The sequence below is a fragment of the Varanus komodoensis genome, unplaced genomic scaffold, assembly GCF_004798865.1.
Source record: "Varanus komodoensis strain SLA01 unplaced genomic scaffold, ASM479886v1 scaffold1, whole genome shotgun sequence".
Lineage (NCBI taxonomy): Eukaryota > Metazoa > Chordata > Lepidosauria > Squamata > Varanidae > Varanus > Varanus komodoensis.
In genome coordinates, this window is record NW_025335268.1 from 79,843,947 (window position 1) to 79,865,815 (window position 21,869).

At 40.6% G+C, this 21,869-nt stretch overlaps 1 protein-coding gene across 1 annotated transcript in view; it reads right to left on the reverse strand.

Moving 5' to 3' along the window:
* Window positions 1-21,869, reverse strand: part of SHROOM2 (shroom family member 2) — a 146,454-nt gene that overhangs the window by 78,124 nt on the left and 46,461 nt on the right. The window contains exon 2 of the mRNA XM_044432382.1: window positions 13,199-13,350. Within this exon, the coding sequence (XP_044288317.1) occupies window positions 13,199-13,350 (152 nt within the window). The remainder of the gene's footprint in view (window positions 1-13,198; window positions 13,351-21,869) is intronic.

Below are 21,869 nucleotides of genomic sequence, written 5' to 3' on the forward strand. Positions count from 1 at the left end.
TGGGAATTCAGCAGGGCTACTGACTGGGAATTCTGTTGTGTTGTGTTGTGTTGTGTTGTTGGGGCTGCTCCAGATGCATAGAAATAATCTGTGTGAAACCCACTTCATGATGGACAGAACACTGAAACATCCTTGCGAGAGCAGACGAATGTTCCATCCAGTCCAGCATTCTAGTCACACAGCAAACCGTGGCTTTCAAGAACCCACAAGCAGAACATAAGTTGCTTCTCAGTAACTGGTACACCTCGCCATTCCGCCTCTCATACTGGATGTGAGATGTTGCCCCAGTCCAGAGTGAGCTTCAACTTCTGATAGATGGATACAGATGGCGAGCAGGCCTACCTGTGGATAACCACTTGTTCCAGGATTCCCACTGCCTGTGCCTGGGGTGGTGCTGGAGAATGATATGGGCAATCCTCCCCCACTGAAAGAGTCAACCTTCATCCTGGAGGTCTCATCCTCTCTGGCAACATGGCTGCAGCAGGAGGGTTCAGTGACAGAGGGTGGTCCTGGGGGTCTGCTTTAGTCTGCCATCAGCAGAGCGGAGGACAGAAATGCCCAGGCAGCCACAACCACTGGCTGATGGGCAGGTTTCCCAGCCAGGCCCAGCTTCCCGATTGTTAATCCTTAAAAACATGTCCTTATAGGTAAGTCTGTATGGTTTCCAGTAGCCCTCACACTGGAAACTAAGCAACCCCTTGCAGGGCTGGGAAGCTTCCTGCCTTCAAGGAAACAGGGGTAATGTGAGACTGACTGGATGAGCTACACTCTGCATCTTTGCACCCTGCTTAACCTCTTCCTGAGCAGACCTTCTGGCACAGGACTGTATCGCTTACTGTTTCTGTGGTTCTTCATTGTTTCTGTGGAAGCTACTTGCTCATTAGCAGAATTGCTGCAATAAAAGGTTTCATTTGAACTCTCACCCTGACTCTGGGAGTTCTGGCCTGGAGTCTGGCAACACACGAGGTCCCTAGCTCCACAAACCCACAAAGAGGCAGACACTTACAGGTTCAGCATTCACTGAGATGGGACCACCATTCACAATCACCCACTGATACTACAAAAGAATAACAGATTTTAGCATATATAGTGACAGCCTGCTTTGAATCTGAGGTGCCCAACCTGCTTCCTAGTGAGCAAAACCTGTACCTACCTGGATGAGAGCCAGGGCAGAAAGTCAGGGCAAAGAGCCGCTCCCCACACACCTTTTAAAGCCTTGTTGCTGTTTTATCTATTTTCCAGCAAGTTTCAATTATTCAGCTGCTGACTTTCTGGTTATACCTTAAGGTCAGTACAATGTGTTTGGTGGCCCCCTAGGTCACCCACAGTGAGTTCCCAAATAGGATTAAAGTAGTTCATGGGACACCACAAGTCTCCTGGGCCATTGATTTCTTCTACTTTAATTTCTTTAACATTACTACATTTGTCAGAGTTACTATACAAAGGCCTGGATTTGGGGATAGAAGGATAAACCTGAAAGAAATATTCTGAATGGGTGACTTTTGGCAAGAAACTCAAACCAGACTCAACTTTAACCCAGTACCCATCCTGCAGCAAAGAGGAAATTGCACTAGAATGTAATGCAGCCTAGTTGCATACTTTTCTTTCAGCCTCCAAGCCTGCTTGCAATGTAGGGTAGATAACTGGATCCAAGCACAGAGTGGGCTATTTTATCTGATAAATACAGACAGGGAATCAGTCTGATTCCCTATCTACAATGCAGGGAAATTAGTAATGGATGTCATTGCTGTGATATTGTGGGTGAGACTCCTGGTTGCAGCACAATCTAGAACATAGGGATAGCACCACTGGAATACTGTACTCCCAACTCTAACCCCAGTCTGGGCCCCAGCCTACAACTGGGATATATCACTGGACTGCATTGCATAACTTCTGTTATAAACTAATCTCTTTGAGCCCCAGCCGAACCTTTAAATTTAGCTTCATGCATGCACCCCTCAAATCCCAAGCTTGCTATACAGATTCTGAATTGCAGGCTAGACCAGTCACATTCCCATGGGGAAGAGCTGATGCAACAAGGAAAAATCGATGAGGACTGCGACGGGGAGACACAGTCCTGATTTTACCTGCTGTATAACTTGCAGCAAGTGAGTGGACACCACCATCAACGCCAAGCCAAGCCAAGCCAAGCCAAAAATAAGGGGCTGCTGCCACCACCAAGGTGGTGCTGTGGAGTCCCACTCTGCAGGTATCTCGGAAGACTGCCTCATTTGCCTAGCTCTGATTGCCTTCTGTTTGGGATTTCTTTAGTAGGCCTTGCATTCTTCACAGGCATCTTTGGAATGACTATGTCAAAGCATATGACAGGGGAGAAAACCATTTTTTCTTCAAGTAGAATGGAATTCAAATGGTGCTTGTTTTTTCATGGAGTAACTGCATCATTTTGGAAAAAGGCCAAATTAACTCAAGTTATCTAAGAACTATATTTAATCATACAGTTAAATCCCAAAACCAAAACAATGATCTGAAGTCTTTGCCTCTCTTGAAATTTGTCTTTTTCCCCATGATTATAAAAACCTGTTCTTCTGCTCTTCTGACATATATATGATACCTATTCATACCCTGAAAGCATGTACAGATGAATAGAAAAGCATCAAAGACAGACTAGCATTAGGGCTGATTTCATGTTTGCTAACTCTGACAATCCCATTTACTTCCTCTAGGTAAATATGATGTAACCACATTTAAGAGGTTAAGTTTAAAAAAAAAAAATCTTTCTAGTATGATGCACTTCCTACTTCAATAAAATGACTCACAAACATAGCTCACAGCATGTGTCACATTCACATGCTTTTCCCACCAAGAGAAAGCACTCTGAACTGCCACTTGTTCTATAAGATGAAATAACCCAGTCTTCATAGTAGCACAAATGTGAGTTTTTCTTCCAATGCAAACAGCAACAGCATCCCCCAATAGGTTGCAGACCAGGGTGGAAGGGTTAAAATACCCCCTCTTCCATACCATAACCTTGATCTGGATGTGATGCCACCCCCAACAGTACATGGTACTTTTATTAAAGGCATTTATGCAATTAACAATTCCACAAATGGCACCTCATCTTCTTTGGTCCTAATGTACCACAGTTATTTCCTCTAAGCTTGTAACACTTCAGTCTGTTTCATGCTAAATGCAGTCTTCATTACAAACAATAGCAAGCAAAATGCTTGCATATGGAAATCATGAAAAGTTCACAAGAAATTGAATGAAATGGTCATGCAAAAATAGTGAAGTCTTGTTGGCCTCCTTTTTGTTTTTTGCTAAAAGGCCCCTCATAAAGGAAAGTTACTTTAACAGAACAAAGAGAAAAGGAAACAAAATATTCCTGCTACCTCAAAACTTACAAGACTGGTTTTTTCCACCACTACTAGTAAAGGTATGATTTCCCTTTAAAAAGGAAAACGAATAAAAATTATTGTGGTGGTATGACTGGCAAACAATGGTTGTTTACTTCCCAGGTATGCACAGCTAAAGGCCTTCTAAAACACAGCAGCCTTGTTTTTACAGTAAGCACTTCCATTCAAATGTCTGACGTTGCCATACCTAAACCGAGGCTATTTAGCAAAAGTCCATGAGCAGTATCAAATGCTGCTGCGGGAATGAATACTAGCATGAATGAATACCTGGGGAAGAAAGCTCTTCTGTCCTGTCCTGGAAAAGCTAATTTGGGCTAGTTCCCAGGGTTGCACCCAGTTGCATTAGCATTCATTTTCCACAGCACACGTTGAGTAGTCGTGAACTGCTAGCATTGGCTACTGCCCCATGTCTGAACCGAGGCAACTGCAAGCACTAGGGTGTTAAAGGAAACTGCAAACTGGGTCATTCAGTTCTCAGATGGACACCTGTTACTATTGCACCAGCTCTTCATTGGCTCTCTTCCACTGTATTTGATGTATTTTTCATATACATACCAATAAACAAGGGTGCTGTGGCCAGCTGCAATGGCAGAAATGCACAAAAGTGACAGAAATGAGCAGGAGTAACACCCCACCAGAACTTCTAAGCAGAATATCCATGGTGCAGTTCAGAAGGGTTGGACTACAATGGTGCAGCTCACGAGGGAGAGTAGCCTCAATCTTGGAAGGCCATCTCCCCCACCTACCTGCTGTCCATGGGCACTGACTGAAGTAAAAGTGCAGAAGAGTTATTTATGTCTGCTGCATCCAACCCTGCCAGATTAACAGGCCTTTGTCTCACCTTCTACTCTGGTCACTGCCCTTGACTTTTCTCTGCCAGTTCATCTTCTCCTGAAATCAAATGCCTTCCCTTCCTTTGTCCATATACCCCTTTTCCAAAGAGGGGTGTCTTTAGGTGGCCAGATCCAACAAAGATACATATGCAGACTTTAGATCATATGAGAATTAGCATATGAAAATTTGTGCATTTCTTCTGTTCTGTGGGCCTGAGACCCAGATCTTTTCATTACCTAGCACCACCTTGGGTACAATTATTACTGTAACCCTATTAGAAGAAAAGCATAAATTGCCATAACTGTTCTAAAGAGACAGGGAGAGGAGGAAAGGAAAGAAGAAAAGGAAAGGAAAACTAAAGAAAAAACTTAGCTGATTAAATGCAAAAGTTAAAGGCATTTCTATTCAATATAAAATAATGAGACATAACAACACAACAACTGAAGGATAGAAGCTCTCTGAAAATCCTTTATATGATTCAATTTGCACCAGTTCAGGATCCACTACTTGCAATTTGCACCAGTTCAGGATCCACAATCAAATATCAAATTAGTTGTCTGCCTGATTAACACAGCCTACAATTACCCAGATTATATTGGCTTACCTTTTATCTAGCTTTAATATAACTATAAACACAAATGAAACATAATAGCATCCATTCCTATTATGCTGAAAGGCTCCAAAATAATAAAAGGTCGCTTACTCTTTATATGAGTAATATTTCCTACAACACTATCAAACAAAGCAAACGATATCTAGCATTCATAAAATCACAGAAATCGATCGTGTTGACTCCATATATTTTTTTTAAAAACACACATGGACCCAGTTAATAAAATAGAAACCTCTATTGTTTACAGTGTATATTTGTTCCTCAAATACACTGGCATTCAATTAGCATCCCAAGGAAGTGGAAAAAAGGAAGGTCAGCACTGCACAAAACTTTCATTTAAAACATCTATGCATATATTCAACCCAAAGTCAACATGCCCATCCCAAAATGCCTGCATGCAAATATTCAAATGTTGAAAGGACACAACCCACTGAGGACTCACAATCACCACAGCGTAAACAATAGCCTGTTGTTTGCTTCTTTGAGGATTGTTTCCCCTTCAAACAAGCCATGTTGCAAGAGTTTGGATGACACAAGCTGCACCTGGGCAGGTAATCAAGCAAAGGGTGCCTGGCAAGCTACTTCGGCTTAACAAAGCCTCAGTGATCAGATAGAACAGTCTGGGAACCTGCAAGAGACCTTAAGTTCCAGGCCTCAGAAGCCCAACTCCTCGTGGGTTTGTATGCATGTCCCAAAACAACCCTACAGCCCTGAGAATAATAGGACAAATATTACTGGGAGACAGTACATGACGAAGGCCCTAAATACTCTTCATATGCAGTGCTGTGAAGCACAGTGAATTATTTTCCACAATGTTGCCTACAGCTAAGACAAAACTACCAGCACATCCCATTACCACAGGGCATCAACACATCCCCTTGTAAGATCTGTTTGGACCTTATTGCTGAAACAGATTGTTTTGAGAATCAAGTTAGGTTTTGCTTTATTTCTGTTCTGGCTCCCCCTCCAACCATTTAGTTAGGGATGTATTTACGTTGCGTGGGTTTGCACATGTGCATTGGGCATGCGTGCATACTACTGAGAGTGAAGCAGCACTTTGACTGTTCAGTGTGTCACATAAATACATAATACATATAATGTATTTAGTATATTTATATACAGTCCCTCAGCAAAAGGCCATCAACACAGTTCACGGAGTAGAGGATGGCTTATACATTTGCTTACAACCTTATCAAGGTTTCTTATATTCCACCCCAGGATAAGGAATCAGCTTTCATTGCCCCACATCTGATTACACCCTTCTGGACCTCAGCAGTGCAGCAAAGCACAACACAGGAGCACAAAAAGCAGCCTTATACCAGTTAGGCCAAGATCCCAGCAATAGTTTGGTATTGCTGGATCTTTCCCAGGGCTGCCAGGATGTTCTGCATAAAAACCATGTGCTCAGGCAGACCTTTTCCCTATATATCAGGAGCTCTCTGCCCAACTCCTCCCATCAGCTCCAGGAACAGAGCACATAACCATGTCTGGGTCAGAAAGTTAGCTACATGGTCTTTACAAAAGGCAGCTAGTATGTGAGAGAAAATGGTGGCGGCAGCAGCAGCCCATTCTTGGGCAGACTTGGACTTGGCCCAGGAAGCTGCTGAAGCAGAGAAGGCATCTCACCTATTAGCTTTGTTCACTGTTCAGCCATTTCAATGACCTGGCCAGACAATAGGATACTATCATGGTGGCAACACCAGGATGGACCAACTACCTATCGGGAAGCAGAACCACGCAATTCATGTAGACAGCAGAAGGTAGAGGCTGTATATCTGCATGAGAGCAGGGCCATGGGATGCGAGTATGGAAGGAGTGGAGAGAATGAATGAACAAACGAACCAATGGACAGAAACTACTCGATGGGAAATATTTTCAGAAAGCGTAACATCTTGACCGTATGCATATCTTGGTTTCTTTTACAGTCTGTAGCTAAGTATTTCAAATTTTTGGGAGTGATCTGTTGAGGATTTAATGAATTTTACTAGATTTGCAGACTGGCCTGCTAGCTTACCTGAGCTGCATAGGAACTGAAATCAGATACTGTATTGTCTCAGCCTCTGTGTCTACCAACTGTATACCAAATAAAGGGTTGCGAGAATGTCTTCCAAATGCTCAATTCCTTAATACTACAGCAAATGTGTTATACACATGGTTTCAAGTCTAAGGAGGACTCACCTGCCTGTTTCTTTTAGTTCATCTTTTGTGCTTGTGGTAAAATAGCGGCCTGGACCATGTTAGAAATAAATGATTGAACATGGTCCTAGATCTGCTTTCCATTGTCTCATCTTAAAGACAAAAGCTGAGAAGGGAAGGAAGAGGCTCTTAAGAAGGTATAATTACTTTTAAGCAATAATAATAATGATTGCCAAACTGGCTTGACAGTATTGTTTACCTGAAACAGAAAACAACACTGGAGTTGCAGCAGCAAATTTAACCACTTCTAATAGAGTCAATACAATTGATAACTGATCCATGTCTACAGAGCAGGTGTTTTTACTTCTAGGCAGAGCCTAAACAGAAAACCCTTTACTCACACCAGGCTCAAAAGAACAGCAATCTATTCAAGGAAATAACTATTACTGATCCAGTTCATTAATGTTGTGTACATGTTATTTATTTAGGCTTCCAGAATTGGTGGACACTATCTAAATCAGACCTTCCCAACCTGGTGTAATCTAGATACGTTGCACTGTAACTACCATAGAATTATAGGGGTTATAGTACAACAGATCTGAAGGGCATCAGGTTTTTCATAAATGGAAGATCCTTACAGGGCAATCTACTCAAAACAAGTCCCACTAGCTTCAGTGGAGATTGAATACAGGATTGCAGCCTTTAAGGTTCATTAAAAATCCTTCTTCCATCCTTTTATTGGTGATGTTACCTCTGTTTTACAAAAGTGCACAGTATTTTCAGGATACTTTTTGTATTACTACATTCACAAAAGAAAACATTCTCCCAAACAAAGAGTATTTGATGTCTATTCTGAAGGTACATTGCCTTTTTTGAAATATTTTTGTTTACAATATTTGTACACTGTTCCACAACCAAGCAAAGTTTGGAGTGGTAAACAGTACAAAGTTATACAAATACAAAAGAATAAAAAATCATTAAAACACACAAAATCAATGGCATGTTAAAAGCAAAAGCTAGTCAGCAAAAAGGTTTCCAAGAAAAGCTTTAACAGGTGCTGACGACAGCTCAGTGTAGATGCCTGTCCTGGCCTCCCAAGGCAGGGAATTGCATAGAATTGGGGTTCAGAATCACAGAACTGAAAGGGACCTAGGAGGTCATCGGGTCCAACCCCCTGCTAGTGCAGGGCACTAAGTTACACCATCCCATTCAGATGTCTGGCCAGTTGCATCTTGAATGACTCTACTGTGGAAAAGCCCACAACCTTCCTAGGTAATTGGTTCCATTGTCTTACTGAGGAATTTTCTGCTGATATCTAGCCAGAAACTGATTTCCTGTAACTTAAGTCTGTTATTCTATGTCCTGCACTCTGGGATGATTGAGCAGAGATCTTGTCCTTTCTCTTTGTGACAGCCTTTTAAGTACTTGAACAGTACTATCAGTCTTCTCAAGGCTGAACATGGCCAGTTTTCTCTTCATAGGTCTTTATTTCCAGACCCTGGATCCTCCTTGTTGTCTTCCTCTGAACCCTTTCTAGCTTCTCTGCATCTTTTTTAAACTATGGTGCCCAGAACTAGACACAGTACTCCAGATGAGGTCTGACTAGTGCATTCTATAGGGGAACTATTACTTCACATGATTTGGAGGTGATACTTCTATTAATGCAGCCTAATATACCATATTTTTCCGTGTATAAGATGCTACTTTTTCTTAAAAACATTTACTTAAAAATGGAGGTGCGTCTTAAACATGGGTGGCCAAGAGGAGAACCATGGGTGCGCTGAGGGGGGGGGGGGAGACTGGTGCGATTGTGAGGACAGGGAGGCGGCGGTAGCTTGCTCGCTGGAGATGACTAACAGTACAACTGTAGAGTACCGGTCAGAGTGTTGGAAAGGGATCCAGAAGAGCTGGGTTCGAGTCCCTACTCAGGGTCGCTCACAGGGTAATTCTTGGCCTGTCATGCACCCTTAGCCCAAGCTACCTCACAGGGTTGTTGCTGTGAGGATAAAATGGAAGAGAGAAGAGCCTTATAAGCCATTTGGGGTTCCCTTGCAAGAAGAAATGTGGAGTATAATATGCTCTACGTTATATTTACTTTTGTAAATTTAACTGGGTGATCTCCAGTATTAACAGAGGAAGGAAGAGAAACCCATCTCCATTTTCTGTACATTATGTCTCATAGTATCAGCCTCCATCATAGGGGTGAGCAATCTTCCAGATTTAGTCCACTAGATATGTTGAAATACAGTTGTCATAATTCCAACCAGTGGTAATGCTGGGGAAACTGCTGGGAAATGTAATTTCAAACATCTGGATTGCAGCAAGTTGCCTACCTCTCCTCTTTCAAAACTTCTTCTAACTGTCTTTTATTGAACGTAAGAACTTCCAGGTGCTTTAGCCTTTATCTAATGAAGCATGTTTTGGTTGCTGCTCTGCACCCTTTGCAGTTCTCCAATTGTTTTTTTAAAGATGGAATGCCCAGAGTACAATAAATGTGGCTTCACCATGAATTTATATATTGCCATCATTATACTGGCAGAATTATTTTCAATGCCTTCCCTAATTGTGCCAGCAAGGAATCTGACATCTTCACTGTCACTGCATATAGCATCAATGGCATCAGACTCCAGAGGAGATCAGCCTAGGACAGTGATGGCGAACCTTTTAAAGACCGAGTACCCAAACTGCAACCCAAAACCCACTTATTTATCACAACGTGCCAACACTGCTATAAAACCTGAAAACTGAGGCTTTGGATCAGAAAAACAACTCACACACAGTCCAAGCATATCCTTGGCAGCGCACTGACCAGTCATGCGAAAGCTCAGACGAATCGCGGTTAATGATTTGTGGCTTGTGACATCATTGCCTGGTGCCGCTATTCCTTTTCAAGCATGTGCATGGCCCTATGTGCGCTGTTATCCGATGCTCGGCTGCTGGGGCGATGCTGGCACGACTTGGCTCACATGCCAACAGAGAGGGCTCTGCCTGCCCGCTGTGGCACGTGTGCCGTAGGTTCGCCACCACTGGCCTAGGCTATTTTGCAAGCAAGGAAAGACTACTATTAACTAGACAGAAATTTATGGAAATATACAGAGATGACCAATACCAATACCTTTGTAAAGAAAATGGCTGGATGTCTAAAAGGAAGCCAGTTAGATCTTCTGAACCTATGAGCTGCACTATGGAATGCCTGCACACTTAACAGGCCTCAAATAAACAGAGCATGGAGATTTATCCATCTGTTCAAGTGCAGATGATATACTATTTTCTTTCCAAACTAGAAGCCAGTCCAGGATCAAACAGATATGAGTATAATATGGTCCAGATGAATATTTGTTGTAATTTATTCATTCCTGGACTATATAACCTTTTGGAAGAACTCCCTGAAACTTCAAATTATGTATTTTAGTGCCATCTGGTTGTGCTCTCAGCTTGCTTTATTTCTTGCTCCTATCCACATCTTTAAAAATTACAGCATTATTTAAAGGCTGCTTTTAAAATTTTTATCTTGATGAAAACATGAGACACTAATATGTCACCATGTACAATGATTTGAACTGCTGAATCCTATGTATATCTACTGAAAAACAAGTATCATTAAGTTCCATGAGACATATTCCTAGAAAACTGTATAACTCTTCTCTTATTATTGTTACAAAGCATGAACAAGCTTATAAATTAATGTTTGTAAATGTGAGTGGCACAAATAATAAGCAACATGACATCCATCCAGATCAAATCCCATCCCAGTACCAAGTTTGTACATTGTAAAGGCTCCTTTAAAGGAGCTGGGGTTCATGAGATGTAATTTTCCAAAGTGTGAAACTGATAATGCTTAGAAACTAAATTCCATTTATGAAGACATGAGTCTGCTAAAAATGAATGTCTAGGTAGCTGACAATTTCTCCAATGTGGCAAAGCTCTGATTAGTATTTGTAAATAACATGTTGTGCACAGATTCCGAATGTATCACAGCATGTTAGATCCACTTTATTTGTCAGCTGTTCATAATGAACATAAATTTATATTATAATTACTTTAACTTAATGATGTGAGCCGCCCTGAGGCTTCGGCGAATGGGGCGGCATAAAAATGTTTTAATAAATAAATAAATAAAATAATGCCACCATTAGAGCAGCTGAAAAGTTCTAGTGTGTGGCATCAGTTGTAATACCTGGTGTGTTCTCCAAGCTGTTATCCAAAATCACTGACAATAAAAAGCTGCTTCAGGGATTTTGTTTATTTCTTACTATTCAGGTTTTTCTACAAAAAGTATCAAAGCGGTGAACATAAACACAATGGCATAAAACCAATAATACATATAATAATGAAAAATGATATCATACCATCATTCAGCAACACAACTGCTCGCTCTACTCTGTGCTGCAAACCTTATGGGATTCCACTTGCTGGCTCACACTTCAGGGAAAGCTTCAGTAAAAGGAGGAGCTTTAAGATGGCTGAATACCAGCTGCAGGGGCCTCTCTAATATCAGTTGGCGAAGTGGGTGGGTGCCCAAACACTGAATATTCTATTGCAAGCGCGAACGTGAGATGAACTTATTATTTGTTTATCATTGTTTTTTGGCGCCAGGCTAAGACCTTTTTATTTAAAACTTATTTTATTTGCTAAATTATTGTATTAATTAGGATTTTAAAATTTTTAGCCGAGAATGCACTGGGGGTTTTTAAATGTTGTTGTTGTTTTTCTTCTTTTAATTGTTATATTATTATTATTTATGTATGTTTTATGTATTCTTTGTGAGCCGCCCCGAGGCTTTGTTGCGATGGGGGCAGCATAGAAATGTTTTAAATAAATAAATAAACAAACTTGGGCAGCACATGGCATTGCAGAAACCAGGCAAGGATAAAAGGTGTGAGATAATCCCGAAGGTTACCAGTGCCAAATTGTTTAAGGCTCCACATGTTAACACCACGTTCCTGAATGGAGCCCAGCAGCTGATGGGCAGCCAGTGAAGTTCTCTTACTAAGGGTATACTAGGAGAACTTGTCAGATTTGGGCTCGGTCTTCTAACTGGAGTCCCAACGTAGCCACACCTCAGTGCATTATGATAATTCAGTCTTGAGGTTACCCCTGGCTGCACCACTGTGGTTAAATTATAGTGGTCCAGAAATGGCTGTGACTGGCATATGAGGTAAAGGGTTATGATTCTTTAAAAACAATGCAAATATCCAATCCAATTTTTACTAGGTTCGTGGACAAGCATCAGGTGTGGAGAACCTAGTGATCCTCTCTCACACAAGGCTGTGGGGATAAGATGGAGGAGGAGAAGATGTAAGCTGCCTTGAGCTCTTTGTAGGAAAAAGGCAGGATATAAATAGAAAAATAAATAAAATAAATATGGATGAGCTACAGAATAGGGATGGGGACTCTCCAGCCTATGAGCCAGCTATGTCCCCAGTTGACCCATTCAGCTGCAGAGGCCTCTGATGAGCACCACCCCAAAAGAAATGCTGGCTGAGAACACTTTGTAGAGGAGGGCAGAATTCAAGAGGGAAGCTGGTCCCTGCACCAAATATAATTCCCCATTCTTGCTAAAAAAAAAAAAAAAAAGCTAAGCCAGAAAGCTACAGGGATCAGGTTAATGATGATGGAATCTCATTAACCTGATAGCAGCCAGTAACTGAAGAAGAGTAGGCATTCTTAGGACCTGTTCAATATGGCCATCTAAGCTTCTGGCCTCTTTTAACTATGTCACTCTAGTCTACTGCAAGACAGCTGTGATATATAAGCCACCGTGGCAGTTTGGGCACTCCTTTAAATCACATGGCTGGAGGAATTTGCAGAGATATGTACACATCTGAATTTTAGGCCAACTGGTGATGTCTCATGACCGTCTCATTGTGACCTATTGTGGTTTGCAAATGCACATGCCAGCTTTTTACCCCATAGATTTTTTTGCACCAAGAAGTGCTACAGAACAAGTCTGCAAAGCTGTCAGCTTTCCCAGTCTGCTGGAATGTGTATTTGTTGTCAGGAAGTAATCATTCAGTGACATACAGAGCTGGAGGAAATGTGATGTCATTTTTTAAAAAGTCTTTTAAAAATGAAGTCAGTCAATGAAAAGGCACCAAGTTAATTTAGCTGAGACCTTTTCTGCCAAGAAACGTACAGGAATGTGCAAAATGAAGAATCAGAGACTTGTACAAGTGTTTATCATCAACTATATCAAGCAGGACATGGTTCTCATTCTTGCCTTTGAGACTTGCAAACATACCTTTTGACAGCAAGTTTCAGCATCTTGTGTGAACCTTTCACCAGGCAGATGGCCTCTTGCCTGAACCCAGAGAGGCCAACATTGTTGATGCTGATGATTTCATCCCCAGCCAGCAACTTGTCAACCGCCGCAGCTTTGCTGCCTTCTTCAATCTGAAAAACACAATGTTTGAAATCGTAAGAGAGACCAAAAGTTACTATAATTATCTTATTTTAAAACATTTCTATTCCACCTGTCTTCCCTTTAGGAATCCACAAAGTAAACAACAGCTACACAGAACAAGCTATTAAAAATTATAATAAAAGAACACCAAAACATGCACAGAAAATGAAAAGGCAACATGAAGCAGCCAAAACAGCAATACATTCAGTTTAACTGCTTTGAAGCAGTAACTTCAAGATACTTCATCATCCTAATAATGAGAAAGCCAGGGAAGTCTTTCCTAGAAGGGACTATGAAGGGTGTCAGTGCCGCCCCTGTGAATGCCCTGCCTTATGCAGAAATTCACTGGCTATCAGAGGACAGCAGTGCTCCAAGCAAAGCTTGGTGATGATTTGAGCAATAAGACAGTTACACAAGGGAGAAAGGTGCCCTGAAGATATCCTGATTACATTCTCTTTAGGCTTTAATGGTCAAAATAACTATCTAAATGGTGTCCAGGGAGAGCCAGTGAAACTAGTTATGTGTTAGGTCATCTCTATACTGTTTGCAATTAATAATCTGTATTCTGGATCAGTTGTAATTTTTCAGCACTTAGGAATCCAACCTGGATTGAACCAAGCCACATGGGGGCATAGCCAGATTCCAGGAATCTCCTTGTCCTGGAAAGGGTCCAGGTAGCACACCAGGCTAAACTGATTAAGGGCACTCATGGCCATTGTCACCACCTGGACATCTGGAAGCCCCACTGTTCAGATTCAAGTGTACCTTCCTTCCCACTCCCTACTATCCAAACAGGTTATACATTTATCAGAAGAAAAAAATATTTTTTCCAACCAACCACACCTCCATCTTGTCTGTATCAAGCTTTGGCTTTGTTTGCTTACACCTAGCCATTATTTATCTTAAGACTAACAGTTAACTGCTAGAACCCTTTCCCATATGGATCAACAGGGCTGCCTGGACTTTTGCTCTTTCCTTGGGAATGTGGCTACCTAGACTGGATGGAGTTGTGCACTTCCAAATTTACCACCACACTGCTCTAGGCAGCATGTTATGGCTAAGGCAATTATATCCACTCCCATAAAGTCTGAATCAGACCTAAGAGTGCCTGATCCTGCCTAATCTTGGAAGCTAAGCAGGGTCAGGCCTGGTCAGAATTGGGATGGGCGACTTGATTGTATGAATCTATTATTATTGCTGTAAACTGCCCAGAGAGCTTTGGCTATGGGCAGTATAAAATGTATTAATCATCATCATCATCATCATCATCATCATCTTAAGACTTGCAAGGAGACTGAAAGGTGTCACCTGCCTTTTATTGTACTTGATCCTAAAGGTTAATCATGGAGGGAAATTTATTGATAAAATAGCAGTTATGGAATAGTCACAATAAAATTAAATATCCCCTTAAAAATTAAAAAAAATATGACATTGCTGCGTGTAACATCGTTAAGGTAAGGTGAAGTTTGAAAGGTTGGCAACACACTGATTGCTGAGAAAAGAGCTTTGTGTTACTCCCCTCCAAGCATCTGACTTCTGCAGGGGATGGGGGAACAACATGATTATGGACCACGAGCCTCCACAACCCAGTGGTCACAAAAAAGCCCACTTTAAAACAACAAAAAACCTTTTCCCTTCCACTGAAGAACCAATTAATGGATCCAATGAATGTTTCAAAGGGCTTAAACATATTCTAAAGCAATTTGGGTTGGTGATTTCTAATGGAACGTTAAGTTAAAAGAGAAGTCTGAAAGATCACAAGAGACCCTGGAAAGCCTACAGGCAACTCTGCTTTTTGCAGAGGAATGCAATCTGCTAAGTATCCAAGAAAATAATTTCAGTTATCAAATCTCTAAGGAAATCTTCTTTACAAGGAAGGAATGCTGTTACCTACTAGTTCTTGTCCTGTTTAACCAATTACATTTTTCTATTGGATCTGATTATTTTCTGTTCCAGGAGTATATATCCTTCACCCTATCAGATTACTGTTTATAATATACCCTTTGCCCAAAAGGGAGAAAATGGTCTTCTGTTGCCAAACACCTCCATAAAACTATTTCACAATTACTTTTCAGGCATTTAAGGGAAAATGCAACTTTTCAGAAGGAGGAAATATTTCCTAAATGTTAATATTTTCCAGATAAACACAGAAATAACAACATCTGATGACAAAAAGTAAAAATAGCAAGGGCAGAATGGAAACCCAATTTGATTTATATAGAACAGAATGTGGAGTTTCAGTCCACAGGTTACAGTCTTTCAGTTTGCTTGAAGACACCAACTACTGCATTTCTACTGCTGTTCAAAAAGGCTCATCAATGTTGTGTTTCTTTGATTTGGATGTACAATTAGGATTTCAGTTAAATTCTGTCAGCTTGTCAGATTAAAGGATGAATGATCACTCATTACAGAACCCTGGCTTGTGTAAAAAGCCTCTCCCACAACTAGTAACTTGGAAGTAAACTTATGGAAGAGCAGAGAATGTCAAAAATACCCAAAATTCTAATAGCATTGTTAAAGGCAAGTAAGTTTTATCCTAGTCATCGAACAGATGGAAACTGCTACAGAGACCCAGGCAAACTTCTCCGAGTGTTCTGGAAGACTACACAGTGATATAAATGAAATACAGTGCATTGTATCGTACCATTTATATCCCTATCCAGAGATATAACAATACAGCAGCTTGAATGAGGTTATACTAGAGATCTGAAATTCTTCAAACATTTCTGATATGTGTATTTGGTGAGAAAAGAAAGTTTCCTACTCCTACTAAAGGTCTTATTCATAGAAATCAGGGACTCAAAGCATGAAATGGCTACAAATAGACAGCCCTTCTAATGTTTGTTAAGAAAGCTTTCTCCACTTTCATTTTGCCATCTGTGTCATAAGATATCCTTCCATATATGCCTTTAAAAAAAAAGTGTATCTGTAATATACGAAATATACTACTAAGTACACACGTAAATACTAAACATAACACACATACATCCAAAAAAACCCGCTGAACTATTAATATGAGTTGTAGCAAGTTATCTGTAAACTGTTTTTAGGAATTGCATCATATTTGGATTTCAATTAATTTATATCCTGCTTTGCTTACTTTTGAGAGAAACTAAAGGTGGCTTACAAGCTTCTCTTTTTCTCCATTTTATATTCACAACAACAACTCTGTATGGTGAGTTAGCATGGAATCAGCAACAGGCTCAATCACCAAGGGAGCGTAATAGCTGAATGGGGAATAAAACACAGATCTTCTGAGTCCCAGTGCAACACCCTTAACCAGTGCACCACACTGGTTCTTAATGCAAGTTATGCTTAACTTAACACTTCACTCATTCTCATTCCATGGTTTATTAGTCTATGTTAGCTCTCCATGCTGAAACAGCTGAATAGCCTCAGTTAATAAAATACTGTAGGAGTTTCACACATATGCCAAAGGCTTTATTAGGCCTTCAGGGATTCCAGTATGATCCATGATTCTTACATGTCTGGTATAAATTACTGAACTATCTTCAAGGATGAGAAACTGATGAACTTAGCAAAGAAAGAAGGTATGAAAATGACCAGCTCCTGATTCTACATGTGTTCATTTTCCTGTTCTAACTTTCTAGTTTTCAATATTTCTTAACTTACATTTTTTTTAAAAGTTAGAGTTAATGAACATAGAATTGAAAATTTAGATTTCTGCCTATCTGCTTGGTGGCATGATTCATTTTGAGTGTGCACCCCCAATTTGGTTCAACTGATTTCTCAAAAATGGAATAGTGTATACAAACAGGACTCCCTAAATAAATCTGTCTACTTATCAATGTCAGGTGCAAAATGTCTTCTAATTTTCCTGTTCTTATGTATGATCCAAATCTACCTTTCCCTATATTTAAACAATAAATGAATATCTTCCTAATCTCAAAAGATGTAGCAACAATTAATCCTAACCAATTAACCCTAGCCCTCAGCTGACAACTGTCAAGACATTCCCTTAGATTTTCTTCTAGAAGCTCAACATGTCTAGTGCCTTCAACAAATTGCCTTTCAGACACTTTTATCTACTCCACAGCTTTCCTTCTGATATTCTCTTGTGCATCCAAATCTTGCCTCAAATTGTGCTACCCAAAACTGAATTGTTTGCTACAAAATGAAGGCTGTTAGTGTACATAGCAACCAATGTACTTTTTTAGCATTTCGTGTATACCAGAGATGCCCACACATCAAAAACAGAAATGTCCTGAATAGATAAGCCTTTATTAGCATCTGTTTCCATAATTCCATAGCCACCTCTAGGTACAAGTTCTGAAAGAACTGCATTGGAACTAAGTATTAACTTTTAATAAGCAGGATCAAATTTCAAGATCAGCACTGCCAATCCACAGAATAATTATGTACTGACAGTACATCTGCCTCGACCACACACAGAGCAGGCAAATGGAATGCAAGAAATGCTTACATCCTGACATTAATATTTCTTTTTTATTAAATTCTTTGTTTAACAAAATACAACACAGGAATCTTGAGGATAAAGACTTGCTCCTGAACATGGAAGGAGCAGGTTTACCTGCTTGTCCAGTCACAGATTTACCAAGTGACAGGCAAGTCTATGGAAAATGAACAGTGGCTGTTTGCAGTGAGGATAAATTCATGTCAGCTCACCTGCACAAAATTATCTATGGGGCCCCCTGCAAGCGTTGCTATGCCTTCCATACACACTGTTATCTGGTATTATTTACGTGAGTAAGCTGGAGGGCATAAAACTTGAACTACAGTAACATCTGAGCTTGCCATTTCATACAAGGTTGTAAAATGTCAATTTCATCCATTAGTGATGAAAGCTTTCCCCTAACATTTAAGCCTTAAACAGTGTTCCCTAACATGAGCTCACTGCACTCAATCAAACAGTGGCTCAGATAGGTATTCGAGCTTTCATGTTGCTTTATTGAAATGGCCTGAACTGATGCAAGCTTTTCATTCTTCGTTAAAAATGTAAACCTAAATATGGGATGCTATTTATTTGGGAAGCATTTTTCATTAAACAGGCACAAAACAGCCCTTATGTATTGCCTTGGGGGGCAGGGAACACAGGTCCCTCATAAAAGGAAGAATTGTTTAATCCAGAATCAGTAGTGCAGAGCATTCCAAGAATGTACATTCTCATTTGCCATGGCAGATAGTGCCCAAGGGACTGGGGGAAAGGGGAATCGTGATTTTAATGGTGAAGGGTGATAGAGATGCTGCTGCCTCAAAAGAGAAAGGGCCATTAGCTTATCAGCTTTTGTTGGTTAAGCTAAAATTCTCACATTCCTTTATAGGCACCTGTATAAACAAGCGGGCACTTGGGTGAGGAAATGCAGTGTCACACGCTATCTGGTTTCATGGGGAATGATGACTTTGTGTCAGCTTATTGTCCTTGGAGATTCCCCCCCTTTTTTTTCTTTTTAATAATCTCCAATGCAGGAAAAAATAGTTTCAGTTATCAAGAGGTCTTTGTTATCAGCCATGACCCCAGGAAAAATACAGTCTCCCATCAGCCAAAATTAGATATGGGACATCTGGCCACAAATTATGTTTTTCACACTAAAAAAAGGGAGGGAACCTGAATCTACAGCTCCAAGGCTACTCTGGCTTTGCCTGAGCTTCCTTTTCTTTACTAGCTAGACAATTTACATTCAATGCAACAATAAATCATACAAGCTTGGATCTTCCTTGTTGTTGTAAAATATGCTTAGTGCTGAAGAGGGATTACATATTGCTGCTGAAACTCAGAGACGTCAACATCACTGAAGCCTGAGAAAAAGTAAACGACACACTGGTGGTACCTGGGGCAGTAGTAGAAATAGTTCTGCTTATGGTATATACAGATTTTGTTTAATCTGTTCCATCTGTGTTTCCCAGAGTGCCCTGCAAATTTCACTCTAGCTGTTCTTTGAAAGAATTCTCCCTTTGGAAAAGTACACACACACACACACACACACACACACACACACACACAATCTACCACAATTGATGTTACTTTTGCCAGCATTTTGCACCTTTACCATATATACTGGTGTATAAGACAACTCTTGAAAGAGAAAAAAGTCAGGTAAAAATAGGGGTCAGCGTGTCTTATACACCAGGTGAAAAATTTTTATCATATCATTTTTTAAAGGATAGATAATAGAGATAGTTGTGTTTAGACGGTCGCTTTTACTAATGATCGTTTAAAAAAACTTCTTACCGGCAGTGGGGGACCACGTCCTGCATTGTGTTGTGAGCTCTGCACACTGCCGCAGGCTCAGTCCCGAGTTCATTGCCCACCCGGCCCTCCTTGGGGTGCTGCACACCCTTTTGGGCCAGCTGCGGCAGCAGCTAGAAAGGGGAGCGTTCCCCGCGCAGCTGTCTTTGCAGAGACACAGTGCTGCCTGCACGGACCTCCTCTTCCCATGCCTGCCCCCACTGTGCCTATCCACAGGGTTGGCACCAGCCATCCCCCCAACTTCCCCCAGCCAGCACCCAAGTGGACCACCTTCAGCCTGTAAATTGGAGACGTAACATGACTCATTAGCTAGAACGCAGTAACAGGATGTCAGGAGAGTCTAGAAGCTTCCACTTGACAAATGCCCATATATACCAGCATCCAAGAGCCAGCGTAAGAGCCTTGAAACTGAAAATAGCAAAGCAAAAATCAGAGGTCATCTTATAGGTCTGACATAGGACAAACACCAGAAAAACAGCCCAAAATATCAACCCTGTTTTATATGCAAGCCGCCTAACATGCTGGTATATATAGTAGCTAACTAAAATGCCCAGGCAGTAATGAGCAGTGTTCACACAAAAAGCATTTTTTCGAGTTGCATATATAAGCATGTTTTCCAATAACTTTCTCAATCATGGAAATAATCAAAACAGCTTACAAGTCCACAGAACTGTAATTCAGAAGATACAAAATGCTGCTGCAGAATCCATAGGTTAAATGCACAGATATCGAAAGCCATGTGAGTTGGATTTCCCTAACATCAAGCAAATGCAGCCAAGAGATGTTTCAGTGTCAATATTAAGCAATTCCATTTCCAAAACATTACCTCAACATTTATGTTACTTGTAGCCAACAAAATTATATTATGCATCATTTTCTGGGAACATTCTTAATATTTTGGAATTAATGCTACATTTTCTACCTGTCAGTTTATCCTAACTCATGAAAATGACTTCCGTTCTCAAATCTGGCTACTGAAGGCGCTAGCTGGGAAAACAATCTGAACACCGTATCAGCTACATTGCTACATCCACCCTGCCTCTTGTGAACCACCCTGTTTTCCTGACCATCCCATGTTTTGAAGAATGCCCAGGAGGCTTTTCTCCAACAAACATTAAATATTTCTGTTTAAAGATCAAGTTTACCACCCAGGCTGTGAAAATCCAGAGCTTCTGAATTCCATTTATGGAGTCAAATATTTATTTTTGTTTCCAGCTTTTTCTTCATCTTCTAATCTGGTCAAACATAGCTTACTATTGTGGTTATTGTCTGATTTGTACAAGCAGGCATTTTAACCACAATATTTTCACTTGTATTAAGTTCATACATCATGGAGGTTTGCGTTCCTTCCAATCCACCTCAGGAAAACCACTGTTACCGTATTACAACAGTTAAACAAGGCAGTCAGATGTTACTGATAACAGAAAAGTATTATAAATAGGTGAAGCAGTTTTGGATGCATAACTTAGTCATATTTGTATAGCTATTTAAAAGAAAAGAAGAAAAGTGATTTAAAATATAAGGTAAAAAGAGCTGCCAAATCAGCCTAAGACACTACAGAACCGTCCAACCTCAGTGAAATGGGCAGATTTTCACAATGAAACCAAATGCTAAGGATGCATTATTTCTGGTCCGCAAAATCTCACTCTCTGCCATTTGAAAGGACTGAAGGTTCTGCTACATTTGTAAGAAGCTCAACCAGGATGGTGAGGGGTTTGGAAACCAAACTCTTATGAGCGATTATTGAAAAGCTGTATGTGTTTAGTCTAGAGAACAGACAGAATCCTCATACCTGAACCCAGGCCCACCCATTAACATACAATTTTTCAAAGATGATGCTAGCAGTCGTGACCTCCCCAACTTTTAAGACAAAACAACCAGAAGGAGTTTGATTTACATTGAGATGCTAGGGAATATGGGAGGGGAGCTTTCATCTTCCCCTATCCCACTGCAGTTCTTGTCTGGATTGGGCCCCCCACAGTGGAAATTTATGTTGACAAAATTTGAATGGATCATTTTTGACCATAACTATAACTAAATCCTGCCTGCTTAGATCGCAATCCATACTGAGTCCCAGAGTCTCCTTTTGAATAAATGAGAAAAATGCTTTGCTGCTAGCTATGCCTTTAAGATTGCATCTTGCTATTAGAAGGTTGGATAGGTTTCGTTTTTTTTAAATGACATAATGGCTCACTATCCATACTAAGCAACATAAAAAACCAGGGAACCAACTGGGAGACTTTGGAGCAGTCACAGACTAGCAGCTCAACCTCCCTCATA